This window comes from Epinephelus moara, chromosome 6 (genome assembly GCF_006386435.1).
Source record: "Epinephelus moara isolate mb chromosome 6, YSFRI_EMoa_1.0, whole genome shotgun sequence".
In the NCBI taxonomy this organism is placed as follows: Eukaryota; Metazoa; Chordata; class Actinopteri; order Perciformes; family Serranidae; genus Epinephelus; species Epinephelus moara.
Window position 1 is genome coordinate 42,643,956 of NC_065511.1, and position 26,822 is coordinate 42,670,777.

Below are 26,822 nucleotides of genomic sequence, written 5' to 3' on the forward strand. Positions count from 1 at the left end.
ACCGCTGATGAGGAAATACAGCGAGTGCTGGACGGAGCAGTGAGTGACAACAACCCCGCCCACATTTAAGAGGACTGTCTGAACAGACCGAGGGTCTAGGTACCATGTCTGAAGGCTTACTGCTGGTTCCAAAGGTACTGGACTGAAAGGGTTTGGTGGAGACGGGGCTTTAGACTTTCTCTTTAAGTGCATTGAAAATAAATCAATGATTGGATTTAAAAAACTGACACTGAAGAAAGAAAAAATGTCTTTTGCACAAAAGAAAAGCCTCAGCACTCGTCTCAATCCTCTGGCACAGTCTGAGATCCTGATGTGATCAACTGACAAAGCAAGTCAGAGGATTAATGGTGTGATTTCGAGAGACCAACTTTAACACTTTGCCAAATGAAGAACATGTGACTTCCTGTGTTGGTGCTGACCTTTAGCCTCAGAGATAAATTCTTAAATATGATGAATATGATACAACTTTTTATCCAGGCTGTGTTAATGTGGCCGTCTGGCGTCAGAGCTGACACACATCTGATCAGTGACTGTGTTGTCAGAACAGCAGTTATTTCTTTTTTCACAGTCTCACCTCCTACTGACCGTCTGTCCTCAGACCTCCACAGCTGATCAAACATGTCCATGAGGTCTGAACCGTCTTCGACACATGTAGGCAGCAGGAAGTCTGTTCAGACCAGACGTCTGTTCACACGCTGCTGGTCTCATATTTGAGTCACCGCTGGTTTGTGTAGAAAGTTGATTTTAAAAAAAGTCACAGACAGACATTTAAAATGATAATTTGGTCTTTATTCCCTTAATGCTCAGCACTGTCAAGACACCGAGTCAACGGTTTGAATTTACATGTCAGCTTTCACCACAGCTGGTCAGTGACACAAACACAGACTGTAGAGCTCATTAACCAGAGGACAGACAAACTCTGTTTCGGCCTTTTGGAAAGTAACTTAAGGCATGAATGGATTGGTGAAATTGGTATTGTTCCTACTTTTAGCTAAATAATCCCAGGTTCAGACTTCACGGTATCAGTCCAATTGCAGACCAACGCAGCGCTGTACGGTGTCAGCTCCTGACAGAAAGTCTAGCATGTTTGATTTTCCTTTTGTCTTCCACGACTTCTCCCGTCACAGCCGTCACTTTGACCAATAGGAACACAGAGCGATCTGCTGCCATGGAAACTGTGCGACAACAACAGCCCAGCCTTTCAGATATTTCCTGTAGGGACGTTAGCACACAGAGTGAAAAGGAAACAGCAGAGGCACTTTATCAACCCGCTGAGTACTGCCATTAGCATCAAGCTAGCAAACAATGTTCTTTCTTCATAATGGAGGATATAAAGGAATCAAACTCACAGATAGTGTCTGGTCCTTTACTCAGCACAGCTGCAGAGGCTACCAGCTGCATCTCAAATCTTAGTTACAACATGATTGAGCTAACTGTAGTTTCATGTCGTATCCGACAACGGGAGGCTTTTAACAGATGACGTCCTGATGTTAGCTTTGCTGCTGCTGTTAGCTGTCCCTGTCAGCTGCAGCCACTGATGCTTTCTAGACATCGTGATTTCCCAAAACTGAATAAATACCACACATAGCAACACAAAACTGCTTTGCTAGCTCAATCATGTTGTAACTAAGATATCCGCTGGAAAAAATATTTTTTTAATCCAGTATCTTTGGTGAAACTGCGCTGATTTCAGCACCAGAGAGGAGATATCTGTTGCCAGATCTCGCGAGTGTGTTGTTGAGACAGAGACAGGTCTTGAACAAAGTAAATTTTTCTCCTGATTTCTCCTTGTGAAATTTGCCATTTTGGTGTCGGAATGTTCTGAAGATATGTGGCTTGTGATAAATGGGTCCAATATCTGCTTCCGTGACTATGGGGCGAAAGAATCGGCCATAATCTGTAATCACGTTCATTTCTCCCACTGACGTCAATGGACTCAGGACCTGCTGTTAGTCTCCTAAAGGGGCGTGGTGTTCACGAACCCCACGTGACACTGATACAGGAAACTGACTTGCAGTGGACCGTCTTTGTTTGTATGCAGTACTTCAAATGTAGCTCCGCCCATCTGGTGACACTTTTTACATTTCTACAGAAACAGTGCAGCTGGTGTAAGAAGTTGTTTGGTTTCAGGGTAACTTTAATATTAATACTGAAATTTTATTCGTAATTAGTTACACTACTTGTTACTAGGGCTGTGTGATATGACGATATATATCGTGTGACGACAGAAAAATGTCTATCGTTTCATATTTTTGCTCTGTCGTTTATATCGTTGTGACGCAAATTACACTTTATACGGCAATATTTTTAGTCATTTGGAGTCAGTCCATCTTTTGCACAGATCACATTGATAAATTACTCTTCTTGGCTTTTTAATTTGCGAAGCTTTTACAGCACTTACAACTTTTTATTCATTGGATTAAAATGTGCTATATATCGGGTTATGAAATGAACTATATCGTGATAGATTTTGGTCATATCGCCTAGCCCTACTTGTTACCGGAAGGCAGCACAGACCATCAGATGTTGAAGGCTGCGAAGGATCAAGAATTTTGCCAGCTTCCAGCACCTACATTAAAAATAACTCACAATGTTTATGATGCTCATTCATTTACGACCAAATCTGTTTGGCCACGCCCCTCTGCAGCAACACCATCGCCCCCTATTGGTCAAAAGTGAAAACAGGCAGATTGATGCTTTCTTGTCGAGCTGAGCTGGACCTGTGTGTCCAGTCTGAAGTCAGTCAGACTTACAGTGTGAGGGGCGTGGCCTCTCTAAAACTGCATTTTTGGCCCTTAATTATAGCGCCCCCATCAGGCTGATTGGGGTCGTATTTGTTGAGCATCATTTGGTCACAACTTCAAATCATTGTTAAAAATTTTATGCGTCTACCATGAACCATCTCATGAGGATTTGTATAGAGGAAGAAAAATAATAATAGGCCAACATGATTAGATTTCAGTCCTCTGGGCCTGAGCCTCTGATGAGAGCCATAAATGTTCCTGAATGATGAACACAAACACAAACGTGAAGAAGAGCAGCAGAGTTTATTGTGACAGATAATGAAAAATCGTATTTATTGTTGCTTCAGTCGTCGTGCGTCGAGCGGACGGACTGCTGCAGAGTGATAGAGAGAGCAGCTTCATCCCGTCAGTGTAATCAGGTGAAGAGAGAGCAGCAGCAGCAGCAGCAGCAGCAGCAGCAGCAGCAGCAGCAGGGTGAAACTCCCCCAAGACTTGAACATGTCAGCTGAGACTCTGCTGCAGAGACTCGCTGTGTTTCCATCACAGCACACAGGCAGGCTTTCACAGCCCCAAGCTACAGCACAAAGTGAACATAGAACATCTGATGGGAGTTCGAACTAATGAATCAGAGTCCTGGATACAGTCATATTTAAATGTGTATTTATTATTTATATCAGTTTATACATAAATCTGCAGGTGGTTGTATGTGTTACACTGTTAGTGCCATCGTCACTGTGGCAGTCGCACTAACTGTGCTGTCAGTAAACGTCAGTAAATTTTTATCCTTCAAAGTTTTAGTCAAGTTTAAGTCGACGAAAATTCAAAACAATGTTGTTAAAGTAAATTTAAAATGTTTTAGTTGATGAAAATTAGAAAAATTTTTAGCTGACAAAAACTTAACATTTTTAATCTAAAAATTTTTAAAACATTTTAGTCGACGAAAATTTAAAATCTTTCAGTTGAAGAAAATTCAAAACATTTTAGTTAAAGAAAATTAAAACGTTTTAGTTGCCGAAAATTTCAAGCGTTGCAGTCTTTAAAAAATTTGAACCATTTTAGTTGATGAAAATTAATCATTATTTTTTTTCCCGTGTTTTTTTAATCTTATATTCTGGCTGCCGTTCGGTCTCTGATCTGAAAGTTTTGCTGCATTTCCTGCTGAATTACAGCTCACAACTCGCACCAACTGCTGACACTGCTCCGCTCTGACTGTGAAACATCCTGGTGCAGACTATTTACTGGAGTTTACCAGCCTGTCGCTCATGCAGCATCTGAAGATAATTAAAGCACAGCTGCTCAGTGACCTGTCGTTGTGTTTCTACGACAGAAAGTGCCACAAAAAGCCTTCGTTTGTTACCGAGGCATCGCCGTGTTTCCTGCTTTGACTTTAAGCCAAAGCATGATCTTTTCTGAACCATAACCATTTGGTGTTTGTGCCTAAACATAACCACACTTCAATCACAGCATCATTGAAATGTAAAAAATAAGTAAAGTGTCAACATTTCCACGACGCACTGATGTACAAATCTGACGTATCTGTGGAGACATGACTGCCTGAGATGAGATGAATTAAGACCAGAGGGAAACTGTTGTGCAGCAACATATTAAATATTTACTATTATTCAGTTTAACCCTTTGAACCTGACTAATTTAATTGTGTCTATCGGCCTCTCTTCTTCCTCTCTGTGTCATAACTCAGTCATATCAAACACACTGATGTCATACATGAGCTGTTAGAATCTAATGGTCATTAGATGTCTGTTAATTGAAATAGAAATGATAAAGAGCAGCTCGTTATAACTTGTGTCAGTGCATCATCACTGACCTGCACAGTGTTGTCACGTCTGAGTAACTTACAGGAGGCTCATGTGAGGATGGAGCTGAATATAAATATGATTCGGGTGTGATGACTAATTGGACTGAGATGTTTTTAGTGTTGGTCAGTCGGGAGATAAAATGTGAGGAAATGCTGTCGAGGATGAAACAGAGACGCTGCGTGTTGAACGTCCCACACGTCCTCCAAACTGTCCTCTATGTGCTTCGCTCTGGAGCTGCGACCGTACTGACTGTTTGACGCAGTTTGAAAATGTTTAAATCAACTTTAATTGGAATCAGATGAAACTGGATTAACTTCACTCTGTTTGTTTTATAGAAATAATGAGTGAAATCAAACTGACACATTCTGATGATGCACCATAATAACGTAGTGACACACAAGTGATTTACACTCGTGTTTTTGTCTTCAATAATGTAAATGTGATATTTCTCTCCTGTAACAAAGGGCACAGAGGTGAAGTGCATCAAGTAGTTTTAAGGTGGAATGAGTTAGGGCTGCATAATACATATATTTTTTTATTTTGTTTAGGTTAGGCAGGATGGATGGTGGTTTAAAAAATTACTCAAAAGTCAAAACTTTTGAGTCAATGTAAAATGTTTCAGTATTTAACAGACATATTTCCTGAACTTGCTTTTTGTTGTTAAAACAAAACCATGAAAACACTGATCATGTTTCAGCCACCAAGACAAAAGTTGGTGAATAAATGATTTGCAGATATTTCCTTACATGCATTGAAAAAAATAAATGTAATAAATTTAATTTCAAGAACTTAAAGCTTGATTTGAAACATAAAAAACTTAAAAAATATATATATATATTTTGACCATTTAAAGGAACGTCAGTGTTTTCCTGTCACAGAAACTACACACTGCAGGATGAAATCAACTATAATTGTGAAAGAGAATAATATCATAAATAGTTTTTGGTTTCTGTCGTCCTCAGGTCAGCGAGCTGGAGGCCATGATGAAGCACATGCAGGAAGTTCTGGAGGAGGAACTGAGTGGTGAGTTCAGACCATACACATAAAGTACACATGCACAGTGTATGTTTAATGTACACACCGGGGACAGAGACAAAGTACTTTGTACAAAATGATATGAAATAGCTTCATGTGAAACAATGAATGAATGAATGACTCTTTAATTTTCAGTTAAAGCAGAACATGCAACACATCACACAAACAAACCAGGGAAAACAATCAATACAACAAAGTATCGCAATATTTTTGTGTGGCTATATCACACCGTTACACAGTGCCAAAGATCAATTTATTATTATATAATATTACAAATACAAATTAAACTTTACTAGAATAATATAATCAGTTGCTTTCTCAGTCCACTAGACACATTTTACTGCTGCGAAAAAAATGGCTGAAGTCAGACGAACAGACTGAAAACTTTATCTTGTTAGATAAAACAGATGTTGACAAAGTTTTCCTTTTTGGGAACATAATTTAGTGTTGAGAAAAGGTAATCATTTGCAATATGTGACAATATATTTCATCATCAACATCATCATCATCAGCATCCTAAACACACCTCAAAATCCACAATGGCCTGCCTCAAGCTGAAGGTTTGGCCACGCCCCTCACAGTCCCCCGACCTAAACATCATCAAACATCCGTGGATAGAGCTCAAAGAGCAGAGCATGAAGACAAGCCCAAGAATCTCACAGAGCTAGAAGCCTTTTGCAGGAAGAATGGGTGAAAATCCTCCAAACAAGAACTGAAAGACTCTGAGCTGGATACAAGAAGGGTTTGGAAGAAGGGGGCGCTATTGAGCACTGACCATGCAGGGTGCCCAAAGTTTTGCTTCAGGCTCTTTTCATTTTGTGTTATTTTAAAACTGTAAAAGATTGAAGTTAAAAAAGAGAATATTGAAGAAATTCTCCATTTTTAACTTCATAACTTTTGGATCAGTTCGTCTTATACTGACTTACTACTCACAGTTAATGAAATTCTGACCAGGGGCCCAAACCTCTACCCTGGAAATCCAGAGTTCTCGCTGGAGCACAATTTGAATTTGCTCAGCGAGTCACTCTGGCAATCAGTAATGATGCTCATTACCCATGCTGTTGGAGCCGAGCTGCACCAATCACATCGGTGTATCTGATATAGGCGGGCCAGAGGTGCGCTAAACAGATGACGACAGCGCTGCGACGACGAAGTCTGGAATCAGTCAGTAAACATTGCAAGATGGCTACGGATGAACACCAGTTGTTTGAAACGGCTTTGGCCGCTACAATGAACGAGTTAGACTTGGCTTTTTCTCTAAAAGAGGAACAGAAGACGGCGCTCGGATCTTTCCTTTGCCCTTTGCCAACCGGATACGGCAAGAGTCTAATCTACCAGTTAGCTCCGCTGGTAGCTAAGTGTATACTTCACCCCGTGTATTGTTCTGATTGGTCGTAGTGTTACCCAGTTGCTGCAGTGATATTTTCAAATGCATGCTTGGTGCCGCCCCTCGAGTTGGGCCATTTGCATTACTCATGGCCAGACCCTAAATCTTTCTAGACTTGGGTCTGGATTTCCAGGCTAACAAACCTCAGCATGCCACTCTATTTCTTTGTATGGTCACCTGCTCCAGACACACTACTGCAAGTGTTTACATCACATACACTGCTACATGTAGCTACATGCTAACGTCAGGGAAACATGTAACCTTTGTTGCTGCTTTCAAATCATAATCCTGCTGGAACATGTTTGGTTGTTTACAGAAGCTGTTATTGGTGATTCTTCACAATAGAAAGCGCCTCTATTGTCCGCTGCAGTCAATCCCCAGCAGCAGAGACGGTGCAGAGACGCCAAGATACAAAAGACCTGGAAACGCTTATCAATCAGAGCAGACTGGGCTTTTTCGAGGGGTTGGATTAAACAGGCAGGAGCTAGAACGTAGTATGTCAGCAGGTGAATGCACAGCTCAGTCCCCCAGAGAAAATATTGATATTGTATGTTGCTGCAAACCACAGATATGTTTCAAACACGTACATACATATCAGAGTTTACATAGTGATGCAGTACAGAAGCTGATGTCAGCTAAATTGAATAAAAACTGAAGGCGGTCTTTCCTAGTTCACTTTTCATACGTGGGATGTGAAGTCTAAGCTGTGTCTGTGAACATGTATTATAACCAGGGGTACAAAGTTTTAAAAGTAAGGTTAAATATAAGGGAAGCTTTCCACACAAGGATTTATAAATGAATAAAAGACAGTGCTGTTCTCTGCAAACTTCGAGAGAGGGCCAGCCCACTTTTTCATATAAAATGCAGTGATGGGTAAGATACCGATCCCCAGTGATAAAACGTAAGGCAGTGTGAAAAACTGCATTAAGAGGTTTCAATGTGGAAGCTGAGGCATGCATGTATATGACATCACCAAAATCAAAAACAGACATTATTGTGGATTGTACGATGGTCTTCCTGCTGGGTGAGGTGAAACATGATTTATTTCTGTATAAAAAACCAATTCTTACTCTTAATTTCTTTGAAAGGTGTTCCACATGGGTTTGAAAAGAAAGCTTGGTGTCCAACCAAATGCCCAGGTATTTATAAGACTCAACAGTTTCAATTGACTCACCATACAGGGTTTGAATACTGAGACAGGAGTCATTTAGTTGTGACCTTGTGAACCACATAGCTTTAGTTTTACTGGGATTCAGGACAAGCTTGTGGGAAATAAGAGACAATTGAAAACAGTTAAAAGCAGACTGCAGGCTTGCAACGGCTGATTTAAGAGTGGGGCCAAAACTGTATAAAATTGTGTCGTCCGCATAAAAATGAGCATCACAAAGTGGTGAGGGGAGTAAAATGTTGTTAATATAAAGAGTAAATAAAAGTGGGCCCAGGATGGATCCTTGTGGAACACCTTTGCCCAAAGAAAGAGAGCTGGATCTAGCACCATCTGCAACTACCGCTTGTGTTCTACTTGAAAGATAGTCAGAGAACCAGCTGATAGAGAGACTGTCTAGGCCAATGGATGATAGTTTGCCTAATAAAATATTATGGTCCACCGTATCGAATGCCTTAGACAGATCGACGAAAAGAGCTGCACAGTGCTGGTGAATATCAAGGCCGTTTATAATATTATTAACAACAAGTGTTGTACAATGGCAGCATTTATCCTGGTGGTGAGATGGCGTACAGGTGTTCCAGCAGAGAGAGTCCGAGGAAAATAAAGTGTTTTTTGACCTGACAATGAGCCGCACAAATGCCTTTAATCTAACAGTGATGACAGAGTGGTCTGATTGAGATGAATGAGAATAAGTCAGGTTGAACACGGCCAGATTCAAAGTTCAGATCCCACTCCTCCTCTTCATCCTCCTCCTCTTCCTCCTGGTCCTCCAGCAGCAGATTGAGTTCTGTTAATAACTGTGTCCTTCCCATGGAGACCAATGTTAATGACTGGATGTTTATCCCTGCAGTCTTTAACTGAGTGTGTTCGTCCTTCTCCTCCTCGCAGTCTTCAGTTCCTCTTGGTTTGGTTCAGTCACAATCTGTCCTCTGCTGTGAAACCTGTTCGTCTCGCTTCACTGACCTCAGAACAGAAAAAAAAACACCTGAGCAGCTCAGCTGTAGATGTCAGAGGAAACAGTGCGACAACACAGTGACTTCTGCTGCTGCTGCTGCTCCAAACTCTAACTGTGGAAATGCTGAAGAAAGCAACTATATATGAAATGATTAGGAACAGATTTAACAGAAGTGTGTAGTGGAATATCATATGTTTAATTTAGTGTTTAATCACCTTAAAGAAGAGGAAGAAGCATTGTGTTTTAGTTTCCTTAGAATGAGCTGTTTATATCTACACAGGGAGCAGGTCCTTGTCTATAGAGTCCACCATGTTTCTACAGTAGCCCAGAACAGACAAACCAAACACTGGCTCTAGATAGAGACATTCACGTTTTCACGTCAGGCATTGTAGTAGAAGCCCATCTGCCACCAACAGCCTTGTAAAAACACGTGAAAATTCTTTGTCACGTTAAATGTCTTCATTCAGAGTGTTTCCTTGTGTAAATCAGCTGCTCAGTCTGTTTGTTTCTGAGAGGAAGAGACTCTGTGGATCATTCAGCTCCTGAGCAATGAACACTGAAGGAATTCTAACCAGGAGAAGTTTCAGCTGGTTACGATCTGTAATCTTCACCACTAGATGGCACTAAATCTGACACACTGAACCTTTAAAGGAACAGTTGCACATTTGGTGGAATCATCTTGCGGGTGATGACAGTGTCAAAGTACTTTTAAAACATACTGTATGATCTGTGTGAGTATTACTCAATTCAAAATACTTCATTAGCTTCACAAGGGGGGAAACTTAACGACTGCCCAGGTTCATTCTGCAATAAAAACAATAAATTATGCTACATGCTAACAGCTGCTAACAGCAGGTGGAAGCTTAAGTTTACGCTGCTGAGATAACGTTATAATCTGCAGCTCAGATTGTTTAACTTCTGATATCTGGATCAAGTAGTTTTGATAGAATTCAGCAAGTTTAGTCTGACGATTTGTGACAGCTGTGATTATAACATGTTTAGAAAGCACTGACAAATGATTTTACTCTTTGTTTTTGACATGAAAATACCTTAAGTGTTTAAATAGGATGAAATAAGAACAAATTCCTCTGAATTCTCAAATAACAGGTAGAATCTCACATCCCGAACTCCTTCAATACAACAGTGACTTTAACTTTGCATTTTTTTCTGTTGCTGTTGCAGCTACAATGAAACCAAAACTTCCTATGTAAGTTTCAAAATAAAAGCCAACCAGGAAAGGGAGGGATTCTGTCTTTAGAGTGTCTGAGATGCTTTTAATGTGAAACACCTGTACAGGAAGTTGTAAGTCTCAGTACCTTGACAGCTGTTGGAAAAAAACAGCAACGTAGAAGTGGAACAAATTAGTGAATGAGAAAAGTAGTAGCTGTGTGGAGAGCGACATGACTGCTGCACTAAAGGAACTGTTGCTGTGAAAAAATACAAGGAGGCTCTTTACTAAATATGAATCTATAAAACAAAGGAAATCAAAAATAAAGACTTGAATCTGTGCTGGAGGGTTTGAAGCTGCTCTTTAGGAAATTAATTCTAATTCTGCTCGACTGGTTGAAGCTCCATGAATAAAACACATCTGATTTATTCTAGTTTAATGGAAATGTGTCATTTACATGCAAATCAATCTGACACATCGGAAATGTTTTAACATATGAATAAAAAAAAAAACTGCTGACATTTAAATTCATTTAATTTGTTCTGCATCAGTTCTATGTTTTTTTAATTAAACATGAGATATAAAGTGTGGGAGACAGCTAAACTATAAGTAGATTTATATACTGTAAATATGTTGTCGACAAACTGCCACTGTGGGTTTTGAAATATGAATGACAGCATGTTGATGTGTATTTATTCATGAATGCGCTCATGTTCTATGTATGTACATATTTGTACATGTATCTGCAGGTTGTCATGGTAACAACCAATTTACATGAGGAGGCCTCAGCTGTCTGATGGTCTATCGTCATGCCGACTCTTTGGTTCATTCTGGTCTTCAGGGTTTGTTTTGCAGCCTTGTTGGTGGAGGATGATGATGATGATGATGATGATGATGATGATGATGATGACGATGATGATGTCAGACTTCCTGTTCAACACTTTGAACTGTAGTTCTGCAGATTTCTGGTGCTGGATCAGATTTTTCGGGATGTCTGTTGGTGATATTTCGGCTCCAGTGAGGATGAACCCCTCACATCATCATCAGGATGAAGGACAGACCTGTTTGTGAGTCTGTAGCTCAGCAGCACGGTTTGCAGCCACACGTTGTTGCTTTCTTGAGGTTGGGGATGAGTTTCTGCCTCAAGTTCAGTAGTTCAGGTGTCCCAGGGTGGCGTCATGAGGGACGTAAAGGTCGAGCACGGTGGACGGCGCTGTTGTGGTGAAATTAGTGAAAGCATTTGATAGATAGATAGATAGATAGATAGATAGATAGATAGCCTTTTATTGTCCCATGGGGAAATTTGTTTTTACAAACTGTCACAACAACATTTGGGTACACAAAAACACCACCAAACATTGAACAACATTGAAGTGGAGGGTAGTTGTTGTGTGATATACCACAATTTAGGTTTCAATACTTTCTGGTCGTCACTGAAAGCACACGATCTCTCAATTAAAGATTAAAAGCAGTGAAACTGTCACTCGGTGCTGAAAGCATTTGAATCATCAGCTGAAGAGAAGAGATGAGGCCGTGGAGCCGTCAGTGGACATGAAGCACTGAAAACAGTGGCATTGTGAAAGAGCCAAAGATGAAAGTAGGAACTGTCAGGTGATGTGCAGCAGGCCAGCTGTTATTTTAATACAGGCAGGGGACGACGTTTTCAAAAGTGGGCCCTCTCATCCACACCCTATGGGGGATCCCTTTACGTTTTTATATGTCTTGTAAATATCCAATTAATCATATTTCCACATGTATTGTGTATCTGCTGTTAAAACCTTATATTCTGACATTAAAAAGTTGAGGTAGTCACATGTTTGTCCTGGGCTGAAAAAAGCCCTCCACTGATTAGGGAAAAACAAAATACAACATTGATTGAGGAAATTATTGCAAAGTATTAAATCATAAGATTAAATCAGGAGTGAACAGATAATTCTTTTCTTCGTTCATTCATTCAATCTGTAATCAAATGTTGACTAAATAATGTGCAGAACTAAAACAGTGTAAAGAGTTTATGGCTGTCAACTCTCAGTTTTCCAGCTATACCCAATTAATGGAATTTTAATTTGAAGTTTAAGTTTAGGGACCCCAGTATGCAGAAATATTTAAATACACAATTTTGAAAAATGGCAATGTTCCTTTTTCCCTCGCCAAAATGTAGCGTAACTTGGAGTGTTATTTGGCCCCCTTTCTGACAAGATAGCCTGACATGGTTGGTACCACTGGATGCCTCAGGTCCTCTTGTTTGATATAATACCAGTGTCGTCACTGTAGCTTTAAAACTGAGCTGATACAGCAGGTTTTGTTCCTAAAAATGACTCTTCATCATCTTCAGCTCTGCCTGTCACACCTGCTTCTTCTTTTTCTTTTGCTAGAAAGATGGGCCACACCGTTTTACAATTCCTGCAGGGGGGGCATCAGATGGCACATTGAAATGATCAAATTACTTTATTAATCATGTAAATACATATAAATAGTATTGTCAGTGATTTAAGTCAGTAAGTAAATTATTTTACTTGATCCATTTCAAAGGTCAACCACACACCTTTTCATGGGCCCTTCTTGGCGTTGGGCCAGGGGCTTCTGTTCCCTCTGACCCCCCCGATGATGTGTTGTTGCTGTAGTAATCCCAGTAGTAATTTATACCAAAGAGCTAATAATAAGCTAACGTCAGATGAGAGCTGAAGGGATTCAAGATTACATTGTCACCACTGAGTTTCGCCGCTCCACATGGACTGTTTATCTGCTTTTCAAATGTGATTGGTTAATACCATTGCTGCTACAAATGTAGCTAAGTCCAGCCTCGCCGCCTATGGAAATGCATTTCCCTTTCTGCTGTACAGACCAGCTCCTGTAGCAGCTCTTCTTCTCTGCTCCTATAGCAGCTGGACTCCTCTCCTGTGTGTAAAGAGAACTCTGTAGCTGTTGTTGTGTTTCATGTGTGACGATGAATGGATGAGGAGAGACTCGTTGAGGTTGATAAATATCCGGAGATTCACGATCTACAAACCCATCATTATAAAGACAATGGTCAAAAAGATACTTCCTGGTGAGTCACAGCTCTGGAGATCGGCCCTGTCCACACATGATTTGAAGCCAACACAGAGAAGCAGGAAGTTCAGATCGTTCAGTAAAAGTAGTAATAACTTTGTGTGGTCATCTGTTGACGAGCTGCAGCGCAACATGTCCAGTGTGTGCTAGGGGCGGCACTTGAAGATTCTGTATACATATGCTGATATCTGTTTGTGGAGATCAGCTGATACGCGACCAATGAAAGTAGTGACGTGTCAGTTCAAGAGAGAAATGAACGTCAGAGAGACGTAGGTTTAAGAGATGAAAGCAACTTATTCGTCAGCTAAGGAGCTAAAGATAAAAGCAGTACGTTGTCACTTGATGTGTAAGAGCGACAGTCCACCCCAAAATCATAAATAGGCTACATTTTTTTCTTTTCTCACTGAGGTGCTATTCGTCAGTCTAGATTGTGTTTTTTGAGTTGCAGAGTGTTGGAGCAAGATGTCTGCCTTCTCTTCAGTACAATGAAACTAGATGGTAAAAGAAAAACCAGCAATGTTCAGAAATCATGACAGTTATTCAAGATAATCCACAGACCTTGTTGTGAGCAGTTTCATGTAGGAACTATTTTCTTTCTACTGAACTCCACCCACCAACCGCATCTCTGCACAGAACGAAGCGTAAATCTACTCGTGGATGAGAGCCTTGTGTTGTGCGAGATGTAAACATTCATGGCGTCCTCCTCGGCCGACCTGTAACGCTAGCTCAGTCAGGCTAGGACAGTTAGCAGTAGATACGAACTTCCTTCGACTTCTTCCCTCTTGAGTTTGTGAGTATGACTTGACTTGTGACTTGTTTGATCTGAGCAATGTCTTGACTCGACTTGACTTGCTCAATTTTCACCACAGTGACTCGGGACATGCTTGAAACTTGAAGGTTAGGACAGAGACTTGCACTCATGTGACTTCCTCCCACCTCTGACAATTAGAGCTCTTTAAGATTCAGGGCTCATTACAGCTCAGAGTTTTTTATAATCAAGCGCCTCATTAAGACTCTGAGCTCGTTAAGATTCACGACCTGTTGAGACTCTGAATGTTTTTAACTCAGACGTCACAGCGGAGGAAAAACCACATCTTCACTTCTTCAGGATGGTTTTCTGCAGCCTGGTCATGTCTCAGCTCCCACAGCTCAGAGTGGGTTCAACTCAGTCATTTCTATAACAATTTCAGAGTGTGTGTGTGTGTGTGTGTGTGTGTGTGTGTGTGTGTGTGTGTGTGTGTGTGTGTGTGATATCCTGCCATTTTAATCCCATCAGATCACCTCCACAGACTCTGTTGTGCTTATAATAATGGAGTCGGATCCGCTCACGTCGGGAGAGACTAAACTGCAGAGATACAGTGAAACAAGATAAAAATACAGGATTTGAAATAAAATCTCAAATTTATGATGTGTAACATTCTTTGTTGTGTTGTTTCTGTGTTCAAACCAGGAGACCCAGCAGAGCCTGAGGCCCCTCAGAGCCCTCAGGGGCCCCCAATGATCAACAGCAGCCTGCTGGAGACCAGGATCAAACACCTGAGAGAGTGAGTCTGAGAGAGGCTTTTATTTTGTAGTTTTGATATAACAGGAGCCCTGATGTGTGCAGAGCGCCCTGCAGTCGATGCAGTTTGAATATTTTGCACATATTGTCCTCCGTCGTTTGACCAAGGCAACAAACCAAAGCAAAGAAACTTCCTCTGGTCCTGGTTCTGCTGAACTCTGACCATAAAACTCAGGATTCTGCAGCCTTGTCTTAAAACTGTTTTATTCGACTAAATATTTTGTTCTTTATTAGACCAGAACAAATGTCTAATAATCCTGAAGTCACAGCTCACTGTTGGACTTGTGATGATGTCTCCTGTTGGTAAACATCTTCATGTGTGTTTAATCAAGCTGCTGACGACTGAGCAGGTGTGTGCACCTGTGTGTGCAGGCCTCACTCTGCGCTGAGGACAGTCCAACATGGACTGAAATGTTTCCACTTCTTGCACTCTGTGCACATTTTTCAGGCTGTGCAGCCCTGCAACATGTAGAGTACAGATTGTTGAAGTCTTTTTTTGTTGTTTTGCTCCATGATGACATTTCTTTGTGTTCCACTCCAGAAAACAAGACGAACACAGGACAGTTTATTAAAGAGCAGCTCATCCTATGTCTACCATTTAACTGACAAAGGAAATACAAATTGGTGCAACGTGGTTTGACTCTGTAACATATCCGTGGTTTGCAGTAATGTACAATGTCAGTATTTTTTTCTGGGGATTGGGCTGAGAGTCTCTTTAAGCTGGTATTCTAAGCTATTTTAGTGGGAAACAAAAGTCCCATTTCTATCGAGCAGTTCAGTTCGGTATGCTTTGTTTCTGTCTCCACAGTGTAAAGTTGTGGATGGTCCCAACAGAAGCGTTCCTTAGCGTCCCCATGTTTGGTCCCCCCTCTGTTGGGGTACCTAGCACACAGATCTGGTACTAAAAGGTGGAGCTAGAAACCCTGCAGTCTGATTGGTCAGTAGAGGACGCTCACTCTGGTTTTATGTAACCTCTGTTCATACATCAGTAAACTACAACTATAAAATGAAAGAGCAAAAAATAACTTCATTCACTGGGCCGACTGCATCCATCAGCACACCTTAAATTGAATGTGGGCGTGCAGCCTCGTTCTGTGGACGATAAACCAGGTGCAGACTTCCATCTGTGTCACCGCTGATGAGGAAATACAGCGAGTGCTGGACGGAGCAGTGAGTGACAACAACCCCGCCCACATTTAAGAGGACTGTCTGAACAGACCGAGGGTCTAGGTACCATGTCTGAAGGGTTACTGCTGGTTCCAAAAGTGCTGGACTGAAAGGGTTTGGTGGAGACGGGGCTAAGGTTGTCAGTGAATGTCTCACTGATACGTTCAGGATCCACATTTTTTGACTTCCCAGATACGTTTATTAGCAACAGTTCCTCATTGTGTTTATACATGTAATGCGGTTGACTTAATGTTTTCTGCAAAACACAATTCAGTGCCGCCCTCCTGTTGCCTCACAGTCAAGAGACGGCTGCATTCTGTGTGGTGTTTCTGTTGACTGATATTTTATTTAAAAAATATATTAAAATATGTTTTTAACTTGTTTATTATTACTTTGACATTTCCAGCATATTTCTTACTTGTTTCTTTTTCTATAATGAACGATATAGAAACAAACCGTGGATGTAACAGACGGGGAGCTGTGGCTCTGCAGTCTTCTACTTTAATGATGATAAAGCTGACCTTAACTTTGACTTTGCACAGCATCTTTCCTCTGCTGACTTTCTTGTTTTGGTTTAAGGAACCAGCTCAGACTTAAGCTCCATCTCTCAGCGAGCATCTGTGAAAGTTTAATTTAAAATAATCCAATTATTCCAGACAAACATGTTGCCTGGAGCCGCAGCGTGTCGACCGGGTGGATCAGACTGTGATAGGAACTAGATTGGGTTTGTTTGTGCAGATTAAAATGAAAGAAAGCTGAGAAAACAAACACACACACAGATAATGAAACACAAAGATGTTTTAATAACGGCTTTGCTCCAAAAACACAAACACAGAAAATTTAACATGACAACAAACATTTTGACGAATTGGAATCCAGTGTGAGACACAAACACAATAACGGCTTTAGAAACTTAAACAAACACACTGTACACCTGTTATTGTCTTCATCACCCTCCTCCTCCTCCTCCTCCTCCTCCTCTCACCTGTAACCAGTAAATGTAGACTTATCTCATGAATGAAGGTAAAAAGGTGTAAACACTGTGGAATAAATAGAAACAGCCTGAGTGAATAACTGATGACGTACATGAAGCATGACGAGCTGAGATGGGGTAGAACATGAGATGTGAGGTGATGAGGAGATCGTCACCTTCCTCACATTAAAGACCCAGTGAAATGAAAAATACATTTTCCCAGTTTGTATCCTGTGTTCCCGTGTTAAATAATCGTCGTTTATATCTTGTTAAATGCTAAATGTATGCACAAAAAAATCTGTGTTTTTACGTCATTTCCTGTAAAACAGTTTCAGATGTTTGATTCCTGAGCTCTGGGGCATTCACAAATGTTCATTGAATCTAATGAGACTTTGAGCCACAAGCCAGACCAGTTATATAAAACCACACTCCACTGTTTGTGGGGAGCGAAAACCCACTGGACCAAAACCCACCAACATCTGGCTTTAGTATTTAATTGAAAAAAGCTTATAAATATATTCCTGGGACAAATGACTCTGCAGTAGTCACAGGTGTTTATCGGCTCCAGCTAAGGTCTGTGTCCAAGCATTGCTTAAAAGTCGTGCAAAATTAGTTGGCATCGAGTTCGAAAGAGAGACCAGTGTTAATTTTGCTGACAAAATCTGTGACAAGGTCAACAACCTTTCAATGAAGAAAACGAGACGATGACGAGCTAAAAATAGATCTAATTAGAATCTATGCTTCACATTCGTTGAGGAGACGTGGCTGTTGGCAGTTTTTATTGGAGCTCTCTAAATCACCTCTTCTTCTTTTACTTCTTTGAGCTCTTTTCTTCCTCTTCATCAAGCACTTTACGTCTTCTTCTTCTTTGTCTTCGAGCTCTTTACATTTTCTTCGAACTCTTTATGTCTATTTCTTTGGGCTCTTTTCTTCTTCTTCAAGCTTTTTACTTTGTCTTTTTCAAGTTCTTTACTTTTACTTGAAGCTCTTACGTCTACTTCTTTGAGCTCTTGACTTCTTCATTGAGCTCTTTTCTTCCTCTTCAAGTTCACTACTACTTCTTATTCGAGCTCTTTGCAACTTCTTGGAGCTCTTTACATCTACTTCTTCAAGCTCTCTTCTTTGAGCTCTTTACTTCTTCCTCCAACTCTTTTTTTCTCCTACACACTTTTTCTTCTTCTTCAAGCTTTTTACTTCGTCCTTTTCAAGCTCTATTCTTTTTCTTCTTTGAGCTCTTTTCTTCTTCTTCTTCTTCTTCTTCTTTTTCTTCTTCCTCCTCTCCTTCTTCTTCAGTGGTTTAATGGCTCCGACTGGAGTGACCTGAGCAGGCAGAAGCACAAAAAGTAGTTTCATCCCAAACTGACACTGAAACAAGAAACAAACCAAAACTCTCCAGCTAATGATCTGAGCTCATCTGCAGTCGCATACATTTCCTCTCAGTGAGTTTTCATCTGATTCATTGATTAAAGTTTTTATTATTTTATTCACATTTTCCATTCAGCTGTTTAGAGTTCAGTCATTGGTGCTGAGAGATCATTTAAACCTGCTGCTCTGCTCTGATTGGCTGCTGGTGGAAGGTGGGGTCATCTAAATGGTGGCAGGTGGCAGGGGTTGATGAAACTGCGAAACCTGGTGCTCCCTGCTTCAATTAGGGTCAGCTCGTCGCCATGGTAACAACATCAGGCACATGCACACACGCACGCACGCGCGTATACACACACACACACACACACACACACACACACACACAGCTGCTCGGTGTGGGAATTAAAGGCTGTCAGCTCCTCATAAAACACACAGGAGGAGGAGGAGGTTTAAAGAAGAATAGAGAGTCACACAGTTCAGAGCTTCAGCTGCTGTTGTGTGTTTGGAGCTCTGAGAACATTCAAGTTCTCTCAGGTGTTCTGATAAAGAAAATTGCTAACGTCCCAAAAGATGACATTTTTAATCTTCAGCAGGGAAGTTATTATCTTGTTGGCACCAGATTAAAAATGATCATCTGTCGGGACGTTAACAAGAAAATAACAGAAGACGTCCTGAATCCCAGGAGGCGTCAGGTTTTAAAGCTACAGGTTGTGTTGATAGTTTTGGTGGGTAAAGATGAAAAATATTAAAGGGTTAGTCCATCTGCGCTCTTTTAGAGGATTTACAAAGACAAACGTCCTCTCAGCCTCTTTTAGAGGATTTACAAAGACAAACGTCCTCTCAGCGGACAGCAAGTAGCAGTGATGGAGGCGGGGGGTGGGGGTGGTAAACGTTACAAGTAACACACATGACTAAGAAAGTACATTATTTAAGGATGGAGTACTCTGTTTCCACCAAACCCTTTCAGTCCAGCACCTTTGGAACCAGCAGGAACCCTTCAGACATGGTACCTAGACCCTCGGTCTGTTCAGACAGTCCTCTTAAATGTGGGCGGGGTTGTTGTCACTCACTGCTCCNCCCCAACAGAGGGGGGACCAAACATGGGGACGGTAAGGAACGCTTCCGTTGGGACCATCCACAACTTTACACTGTGGAGACAGAAACAAAAAATGGGGCATAAGAATTTTTTAAACTAAAGTAGCCTTGCGGATCAAGAAAAACATCCTGTTCATGTTTCAATCAGCAGCAATGAGAAAATGATTCTGGCCCAAAGCCACAACACCATCAGCCTTTGACCTTTGGACAGCTGTGGCTAACAGGGAATTCAACCCCAATCAGTGAGACAGGGCTGCCAGTATTAATCTGAGACTGTTTGATTTAAAGGCTAATGTTACAGTTAATGAGTCAGCGGCTGATGTCACTGTCACGTTGACTGTGAGGAGTCAAAACTGCAACAAGTCATCCAACTAAAGTTAAGCACGTACTAACTTACTGAGTCCTCTTCATCCTCTGTGAGACTGAAGGCTGCAGTGAGATCTGTCCAGTAGACACACCAGCTAGCAGGACTGTTTCTGGCTTTTTTGGGGCCCTGTGCAAAATCTTGTTTTGTCCCCCTGTTTCAATCACTCATGAATACACACCAAATCTGCTTCATATGTCATGTGCATATATGAGACCAAGTGCTTGAGAGCTTATTTTAACTTCACTTTGAAGGCTCTAGATCAGATCTGGGGCTCGAGGGACTTTGGGACACAATAAGGTCATATTAAGTGAATTTGCTCCAAGATGTGTGTTGATTCATTTGGAAGATTGATGACACATAGTTCTCAAAGAAGGCTTGGCTCTGTGTCAAAGGGGCACACTGGGGGGGTTATATGTGGCGTTCATGTTGGAAAACATTTCTAGAAAGGCTGAGGAGCATTGTGATGCTTAAACACACAAACTTCAACCAAAGTTTGTGTGTTTATATTTGAATACATAAAGAGCACTGCAGGGAGGCTACAGAACGATATATAAAACAAAACATTAATAAATAATGGAACCTTTATTCTTACTCCTGCTCTCATGTTGCAAAATACACAGAAGTTAATACATCAATCTGTATTAACTGAGACGTAATGGACTTTAATTAAGAGATACAGAGTGTAAACAGACTTAATAGAAAGCAGAGCCATGCAGCAGTGTGTGATTACAGTTTGTTTGTTTGGTCCGACTGTAGAATAACAGACATAATTAAAAATTAAGCATTAATTGACTTTGATACAGAATGAGCACATTTTCACAACGTGAGCCTCCGTCAGTGTGCACTGAGAGAGGATTAGTCTGCAGAGTGAAGACCGAGCACACAGTGCACCTGCCAGCTTTCACTGCATTTAAAATTGTTTCTTCTGTATTCATTGCCTGATGTTTGTGTTATATATTCAGAGTTACAGAAAACATCAAATAACATAAAACTGAGCAGAAGATGTTTAAACTTTATCAAACGAATCCGTTTCACATGGTTTAACATCACTTGCACTGTTCTCACTTCTAATGCATCAAATACGACTGTTTTGTAAATGGACCTCGGCGCCAGACGCCTACACACACAGGCCTCATTTATGGCGGTATGATACGCACCATTTGTCTCTGAGGCAGACGGCACCGTGGTGTAAAGAAGAAGAAAGTCTGTATATCTGCAGTGGATGGATCAAACAAACTCTGGACTGTCACCTGCAGTTTGAACGTCCACAACTGACTCAGCAAGGTACCTAGTGCTTCATGTTTTGAGTATGTGGACTGGACTGTCTTCCTGTTGGTTCACAGACATGAGGTCTGCAGTCGGACCTTTATTGATTCAGTACTTAAATTTGTAATAAACGTTGAAATTAGTTATTGATTTCAGACAGACTTCCTCCAATTTCCTCTCATGGTCACCTGTAGCTCATAACCTTTTTATCCATCAACACAAACTCCCTCAGCTGCTTTGTTTTATCAGGACTGGCAGGTGTGGACTCACTGAGGTGATGTACACTGAGCAACATGAACGCAGCATTCTGCTCTCATGTTTCACATGTGTCATTTAAAGGCACACTATGCAGGATTTGTCGCTTACTGTTTGTAAACACAACATTCACACCTGGCCCCTCCCCCTCCTCAGCTCAACGACACTGAGAGAGCAGCGGTGAGCACGAGAGTGAATGAAGAGAGGGAACAAATCAGTGAATCAGAAATGAAACATTATTTTCTGATTGTTTCACAGCGGTTACGCTCTAAAGCACAAATAAACAACCCAGTGAACAATAACATAATGACAAAAACGTGCTGATTAGCTTTCAGCAACATGTTGTACATGTGTTATAAGAATCACAGAAATCAATAATCAATAAAACAAGAATAACAGTTGAAGTTGTTCAGATAAATAAACAATAAAAGAATATATCTCATTGTAAAATAATAATTAAATGTACAAATTAACTTTTTAATTGAACTAGAGATGCACCTATTTTGAAATTCTGGGCCGATACTGATACCACTGTTTAAAATAACACTTTCACCAACAGCCAATACTGTTGTTTTAATTTTGGTGTTTCTTTTGTTATTTATTCTTCTTTTGTTGCCACGGAAACACAGAAATCTACACTATAAAAAATAAATGAGCAGTTTTAAAGTCATTCAGTCCTTTATCACACTTCACACCTTTGAATGAGCACAAATTCAATAATACACATTTATAAAACAACCTTTAACACGACCTTCTTTCACATGAAAAACATCTTTAAAAAATAAGTAAAAGCCTTTTACTGTATGTGATCCATCATAGTTCATCTCTAATATCTATTTCATAGTGCTGTGAAAACATCAACACATTTCTCCTTCAAACAGCTGATTTATTCAAGTTTCTCACCAAAACCTCCATTTTACAAGATTACACTGAACACATCATGAGAACGTTGTAATGTACCTTTGCCTAATACTCATTTTAACTGAATAGAGCTTGAACGCTTTACAATGTAAATCAATGGAACCACCGTCAGCTGTGTGTTGTGGCCACCGGCTGCTTAAAGGTAGCGATAACTAGCTGCTAACAGCTAACAGCTAACAGCTAACTTAACAAGCTTGTTTTTTTTTATCATGTTCTTTCTCTGCACGTACACTCCTCTCTGTAGTGAAGTGGTAGTTAAGTCGTTTTGATATGGAAAAGATACAGCGTGTTTCAGAGTTCATGTGATGTGAGATAACATCACATTTTGTCCTGAATCAACCTGGAACATAAAGACAGAAGGAAAGATTTGGCTTCAAATGGAGACAACGGGAACTGTATTTCGTCCAGTGTCTCCTCTTGCATCTACAATCACACTTCAGTCTCTGGAGGAAAAAAAGAAAAGATGATGACAATGTTTTCATCTGACCTGAGAGCTGCTGTCTGTCACACTGAGAGGAAGAAGAAGAAACACCGTTTACCTGCTGACAGCAGCTCAAACACAGAGTCAAACACCTGTGACGGGCTCAGATAAACAGAAAGGAAGTCAGCCGTCCTGAGCCCCACCCTGTCAGTCACAGCACCTCCCCCAGGAGGAGGAGGAGGTGATGAAGAGGAGGTGGAGGTGGAGGAGGAGGTGGAGATGAAGAGGAGGAGGAGGTGATAGGGAGTCAAACAGCCCAAAGATATTAAGATATTCGCACGACAACAACCAAAATGACTGTCATGATTACTACAGTGAGGAAACACACACACACTGTCATGTTTTTCTATCAATGTGAGGTCCTTGAGAATGACAGTAATTGTGAGGACTTTTTAGTGACTGAGGACAAATATGACCAGTGGAAACATTTTTGAAAAGTGAGGATATTTTTGAAAGTTAAAGTCAGGACTTTTTTGATAGATGAAAGTGGGGACATTTTTGGTGAGGGAGGACATTTTTACAAAGTGGGGACATTCTTGGAAAGTTAGGACATTTTTCAAAGTATGAACATTTTTACAAAGTATGAACATTTTTGACTGGTGAGGGTAGTTTTTGGTGATTGAGGACATTTTTATAAAGTGGGGACATTTTTTGGAAAGTGGGGACGTTTATACAAACGATTCCAGCAAAGACAGAAGATTTTTGACAAGTATTTTTGTTGTGTGAGGATTTTTTGACAAAGCAGTGACATTTTTGAAAAGTAAGTACATTTTTACAATTTTTTTAGGCAGAGGCATGCTTTAGGGTTAAGCTTGGGGTTAAGTTTAGTCTAAGGTAAGGGTTAATATCCTATAATTTGTGATGTCAGTAGTCAAGTATTGAATTACACACACACACACACACACACACACACAGAAACACACAGAGATATATTCCGTCCTCCTGCTGAGCTGTCACTCAGGTGGAGCGTGTACAGAAACAGCAGGTCACATGATCAAACATGAACCAGACGACCTGCTGCTGTGAATCTATTTGAGCTCATTTTAAAATTCAGTCTGAGCTGAAATCCTGCTGAGAGTCTGCGGGTTGGTTCAGTCCATCTCTCAGTTCCTAAGAACATTTCTGAGACAATGAAGGGTCACTTAAAAAATGAGTCGCAGTTTAGAGTCTGCTTTTTTTCCATCAATATACAGTCTAGTTTTAAATAGCAGAGAAAAAAACAACATTATTTCAGCATTAGTTTTAGATGAACAAAGAAAATGTGGTCTACATGTTGTTGAAATACCCTCGAGGTGCAGTTTCTTTATGTGTTCAAGTTTACTAACAATTGTTTTTGGAAGTTGAAAAATAGTATGAAGCAGAAAACACAAAATCTTAACATATAATAACATTTAATTGGTTCATTCTTTTAGATTTTAAAGTGAAGTCAGTGAAAACCAGAAGCTCCACGTGCTGACCTACAGATTCACTAACTGTAGGCATAAAAAGACAGATAAATACTTTATTAAACCCCAGAGGCAAAACCTCATGTCACTGCAGCAGTGCCCAAATGAAACCACTGCAAAGAACACAAGCACTGACAAAAGAGTTAAAAGTTAAAAGTATGCCCTTAAAAGATGTGCATGCATAGAGTGTGCAAATTGCTGTAAGGTGTTCAAAGTGAATGTAATTAAGAGTCATAAGTTAAAAAGATGTTTGGCACGTTGCCAGAATTTAAAAGGAAAGCAACAGAGGAGGAACACTGCTGGAAGGAAAACTCTGATGCTGAATATGGTTTATGACCTGATCTTTAGTACATTTATTTTTCATGCCAAAAGAAACAGAAAATGAGCGAAACTCACATGAAACCAGGAGGAAGTCGGGGTGAACTGATGGAAGTGTCTAAATGCTAAACCAGAGACCAAAGTTGTTGTTTGCTGTTTGTCTCCCACCAACAGACACAGCTGCTTTCTTTTCAGTCATTCAACGGCTAAAACAAATTTCTTCTCCTAAACCCGGGGGCTGCAACCTTTCCTAACAAAAAGAGGCATTTTTGCCCCAAACAAAGAGAAAATAAAAAATGCCTGGAGCCACAAAAACAAAGCCTTATATTGAAGGATACACAGCCTGTTAGGGTTTCTACCATTTGTTTCCCCATCCAAGGTTTTTTTAGGGAGTTCTTCCTTATGTCTTTTGTGAGGGTCCCAAGGACAGAGGGACGTCATATGATGTAAAGCCCTCTGAGGCAAATTGTGATTTGTGATATTGGGCTTTATAAATAAAATTGAATTGAAATTAAGTCTAAATTAGCCAACAGGTCTAAATTAGCACACATTAATATGTTTTAACTCAACATGGTCACTATGGAGTGGTCTGTTTAATGATTATGTGGTTCTCTAACTTTGCAGTGTTGGTGGTGAAAGCAAATGAACCTGTTCACACATTATTAAATCCTCTTTTTGATCCCCCCTTTTTGGGATTTAGAATTTTTAGTTTGACTAAAATGAACAATGACAGCAATATAGTCCACGATGAGCAGCGCTAAAATCAACCTGCGTAGTTGTCCCTCCATTGTGACATTAGAAAGTGTCACATTTATCTTGCAAGTGTACTCTTCTTCAACGTTTGCTTTACTTCCTGGATTTTTCCCACATGGAAATTCTGACCAATCAAGAGCAGCTTTCTCACACAAGGCATTTGATCTGGTCCTCTTGTAAATGCTGCCGTGAGAACACGAACCAACTCTAGGCAATTATACAACTTTGGAACAACATGAGTCCCTGATTCAGACCAAAGGAGACCACTCTAGGGCTGACAGCAGCCTTAGAGGAAAAGACACCAGGCCTTAGAGTGACGGAGCAAATTTTAGTTGATGAAAAGTTGGCTATACACTTTTACAATTGAAGAATTTAAGAATCACTTTCAAGCAACAACAGTGATGAATGAACATTCAAATCTTAATTTACATATAATTTCTTTGAAGTCACAGGGAGCCACTGCAGAGGGGCCAAAAAGGCCACATGTTGCTCCTGACCCAAAAAAGACACAGCAGAGCGGTAGTGAGATGTCCTGACAGAAACCCTCTTTAATTGTGAGACTGTACGTAGATTGATGTCAACTTCTGTTGTGTTAATTAAACCCGAGTGTGTCCTCCCTGCAGGTCAATCCAAAGCCGTCTGGGTTCAGACGTCTTCCAGAAGCTGTACGAGAAGCTGAAGGAGGTCAGACAGCGTGACAGCGGCGTCCCCGAGGCTCTGAGTCACCTGGAGGACAAACCTGATGATGGTTTCCAGGTGGACCAGCTGCTCTTCTACGAGGAGGAGCTGCAGAGAGTGAGACAGCTGCAGGAGGACAGACCACCTGTCTGACTGTCTCTGAAAAACAACTGAACTGTAGAAAGAAACACCAGAGCAACAAGAAGCTGAGGAAGAACCAGGTGTGATGTATGACAGGTAAACTGTGAGCTGTAACATAAGAAACATTATACATAGAAATGATTTGAGATTTTACATTAATTCATAAACTACCCGGCAGTTTATAAATTAAAATGGGCTCCACTTTGAGCAGCTGCAACATTAAACTAATGAACACATTAATGCATCAATAATTATTATCCAATAATATGATATATTACTAACAGCAGTGCTCAGTGCTTTAAGAATATTTTGATTAGGGCTGCTCCCTAACAGTCGGCCAAACGCTAGTCGACCAGGAAGGTCATTACTCAGCAAGACTTAATTGGTTGCTTAGTCGCAGGAAAAAAAAAAAAATGAAACTCTATCAGGAGCTGCACCTTGTCAAAATAAATCCAAACCTATATGACTGGACCATGTGTGACTTTACTTTGAAAGGACAGACACAGGAAGTGTCAGACAGGAGTCAGGTTAATCTCCAGGGCTGGTACCTGCGGTTATTCCACAGGCTAGTTAATAACATGTCGGGCAGGAAATCCAAAGTGTGGGATCATTTTGAGAAGGTGAAGGACGAACCCAAGGTGATATGTAAACTCATCTTCATTGGTCGACTACAAACATGACGTATCATCTGAAACATGGAAGTAGCTACAT

General features: G+C 40.6%; 1 protein-coding gene across 2 annotated transcripts in view; it reads left to right on the plus strand.

Moving 5' to 3' along the window:
- Nucleotides 1-26,582, plus strand: part of nek11 (NIMA-related kinase 11) — a 110,116-nt gene extending 83,534 nt beyond the window's left edge. The window contains exons 14-16 of one of the 2 annotated variants that reach the window (XM_050046342.1): nt 5,524-5,584; nt 14,776-14,869; nt 25,916-26,582. In XM_050046342.1, the coding sequence (XP_049902299.1) occupies nt 5,524-5,584; nt 14,776-14,869; nt 25,916-26,123 (363 nt within the window). In that variant the 3' untranslated portion in view covers nt 26,124-26,582. The remainder of the gene's footprint in view (nt 1-5,523; nt 5,585-14,775; nt 14,870-25,915) is intronic. The other variant, XM_050046343.1, reaches the window with a different exon arrangement.
- The last annotated feature ends 240 nt before the right edge of the window (nt 26,583-26,822 follow it).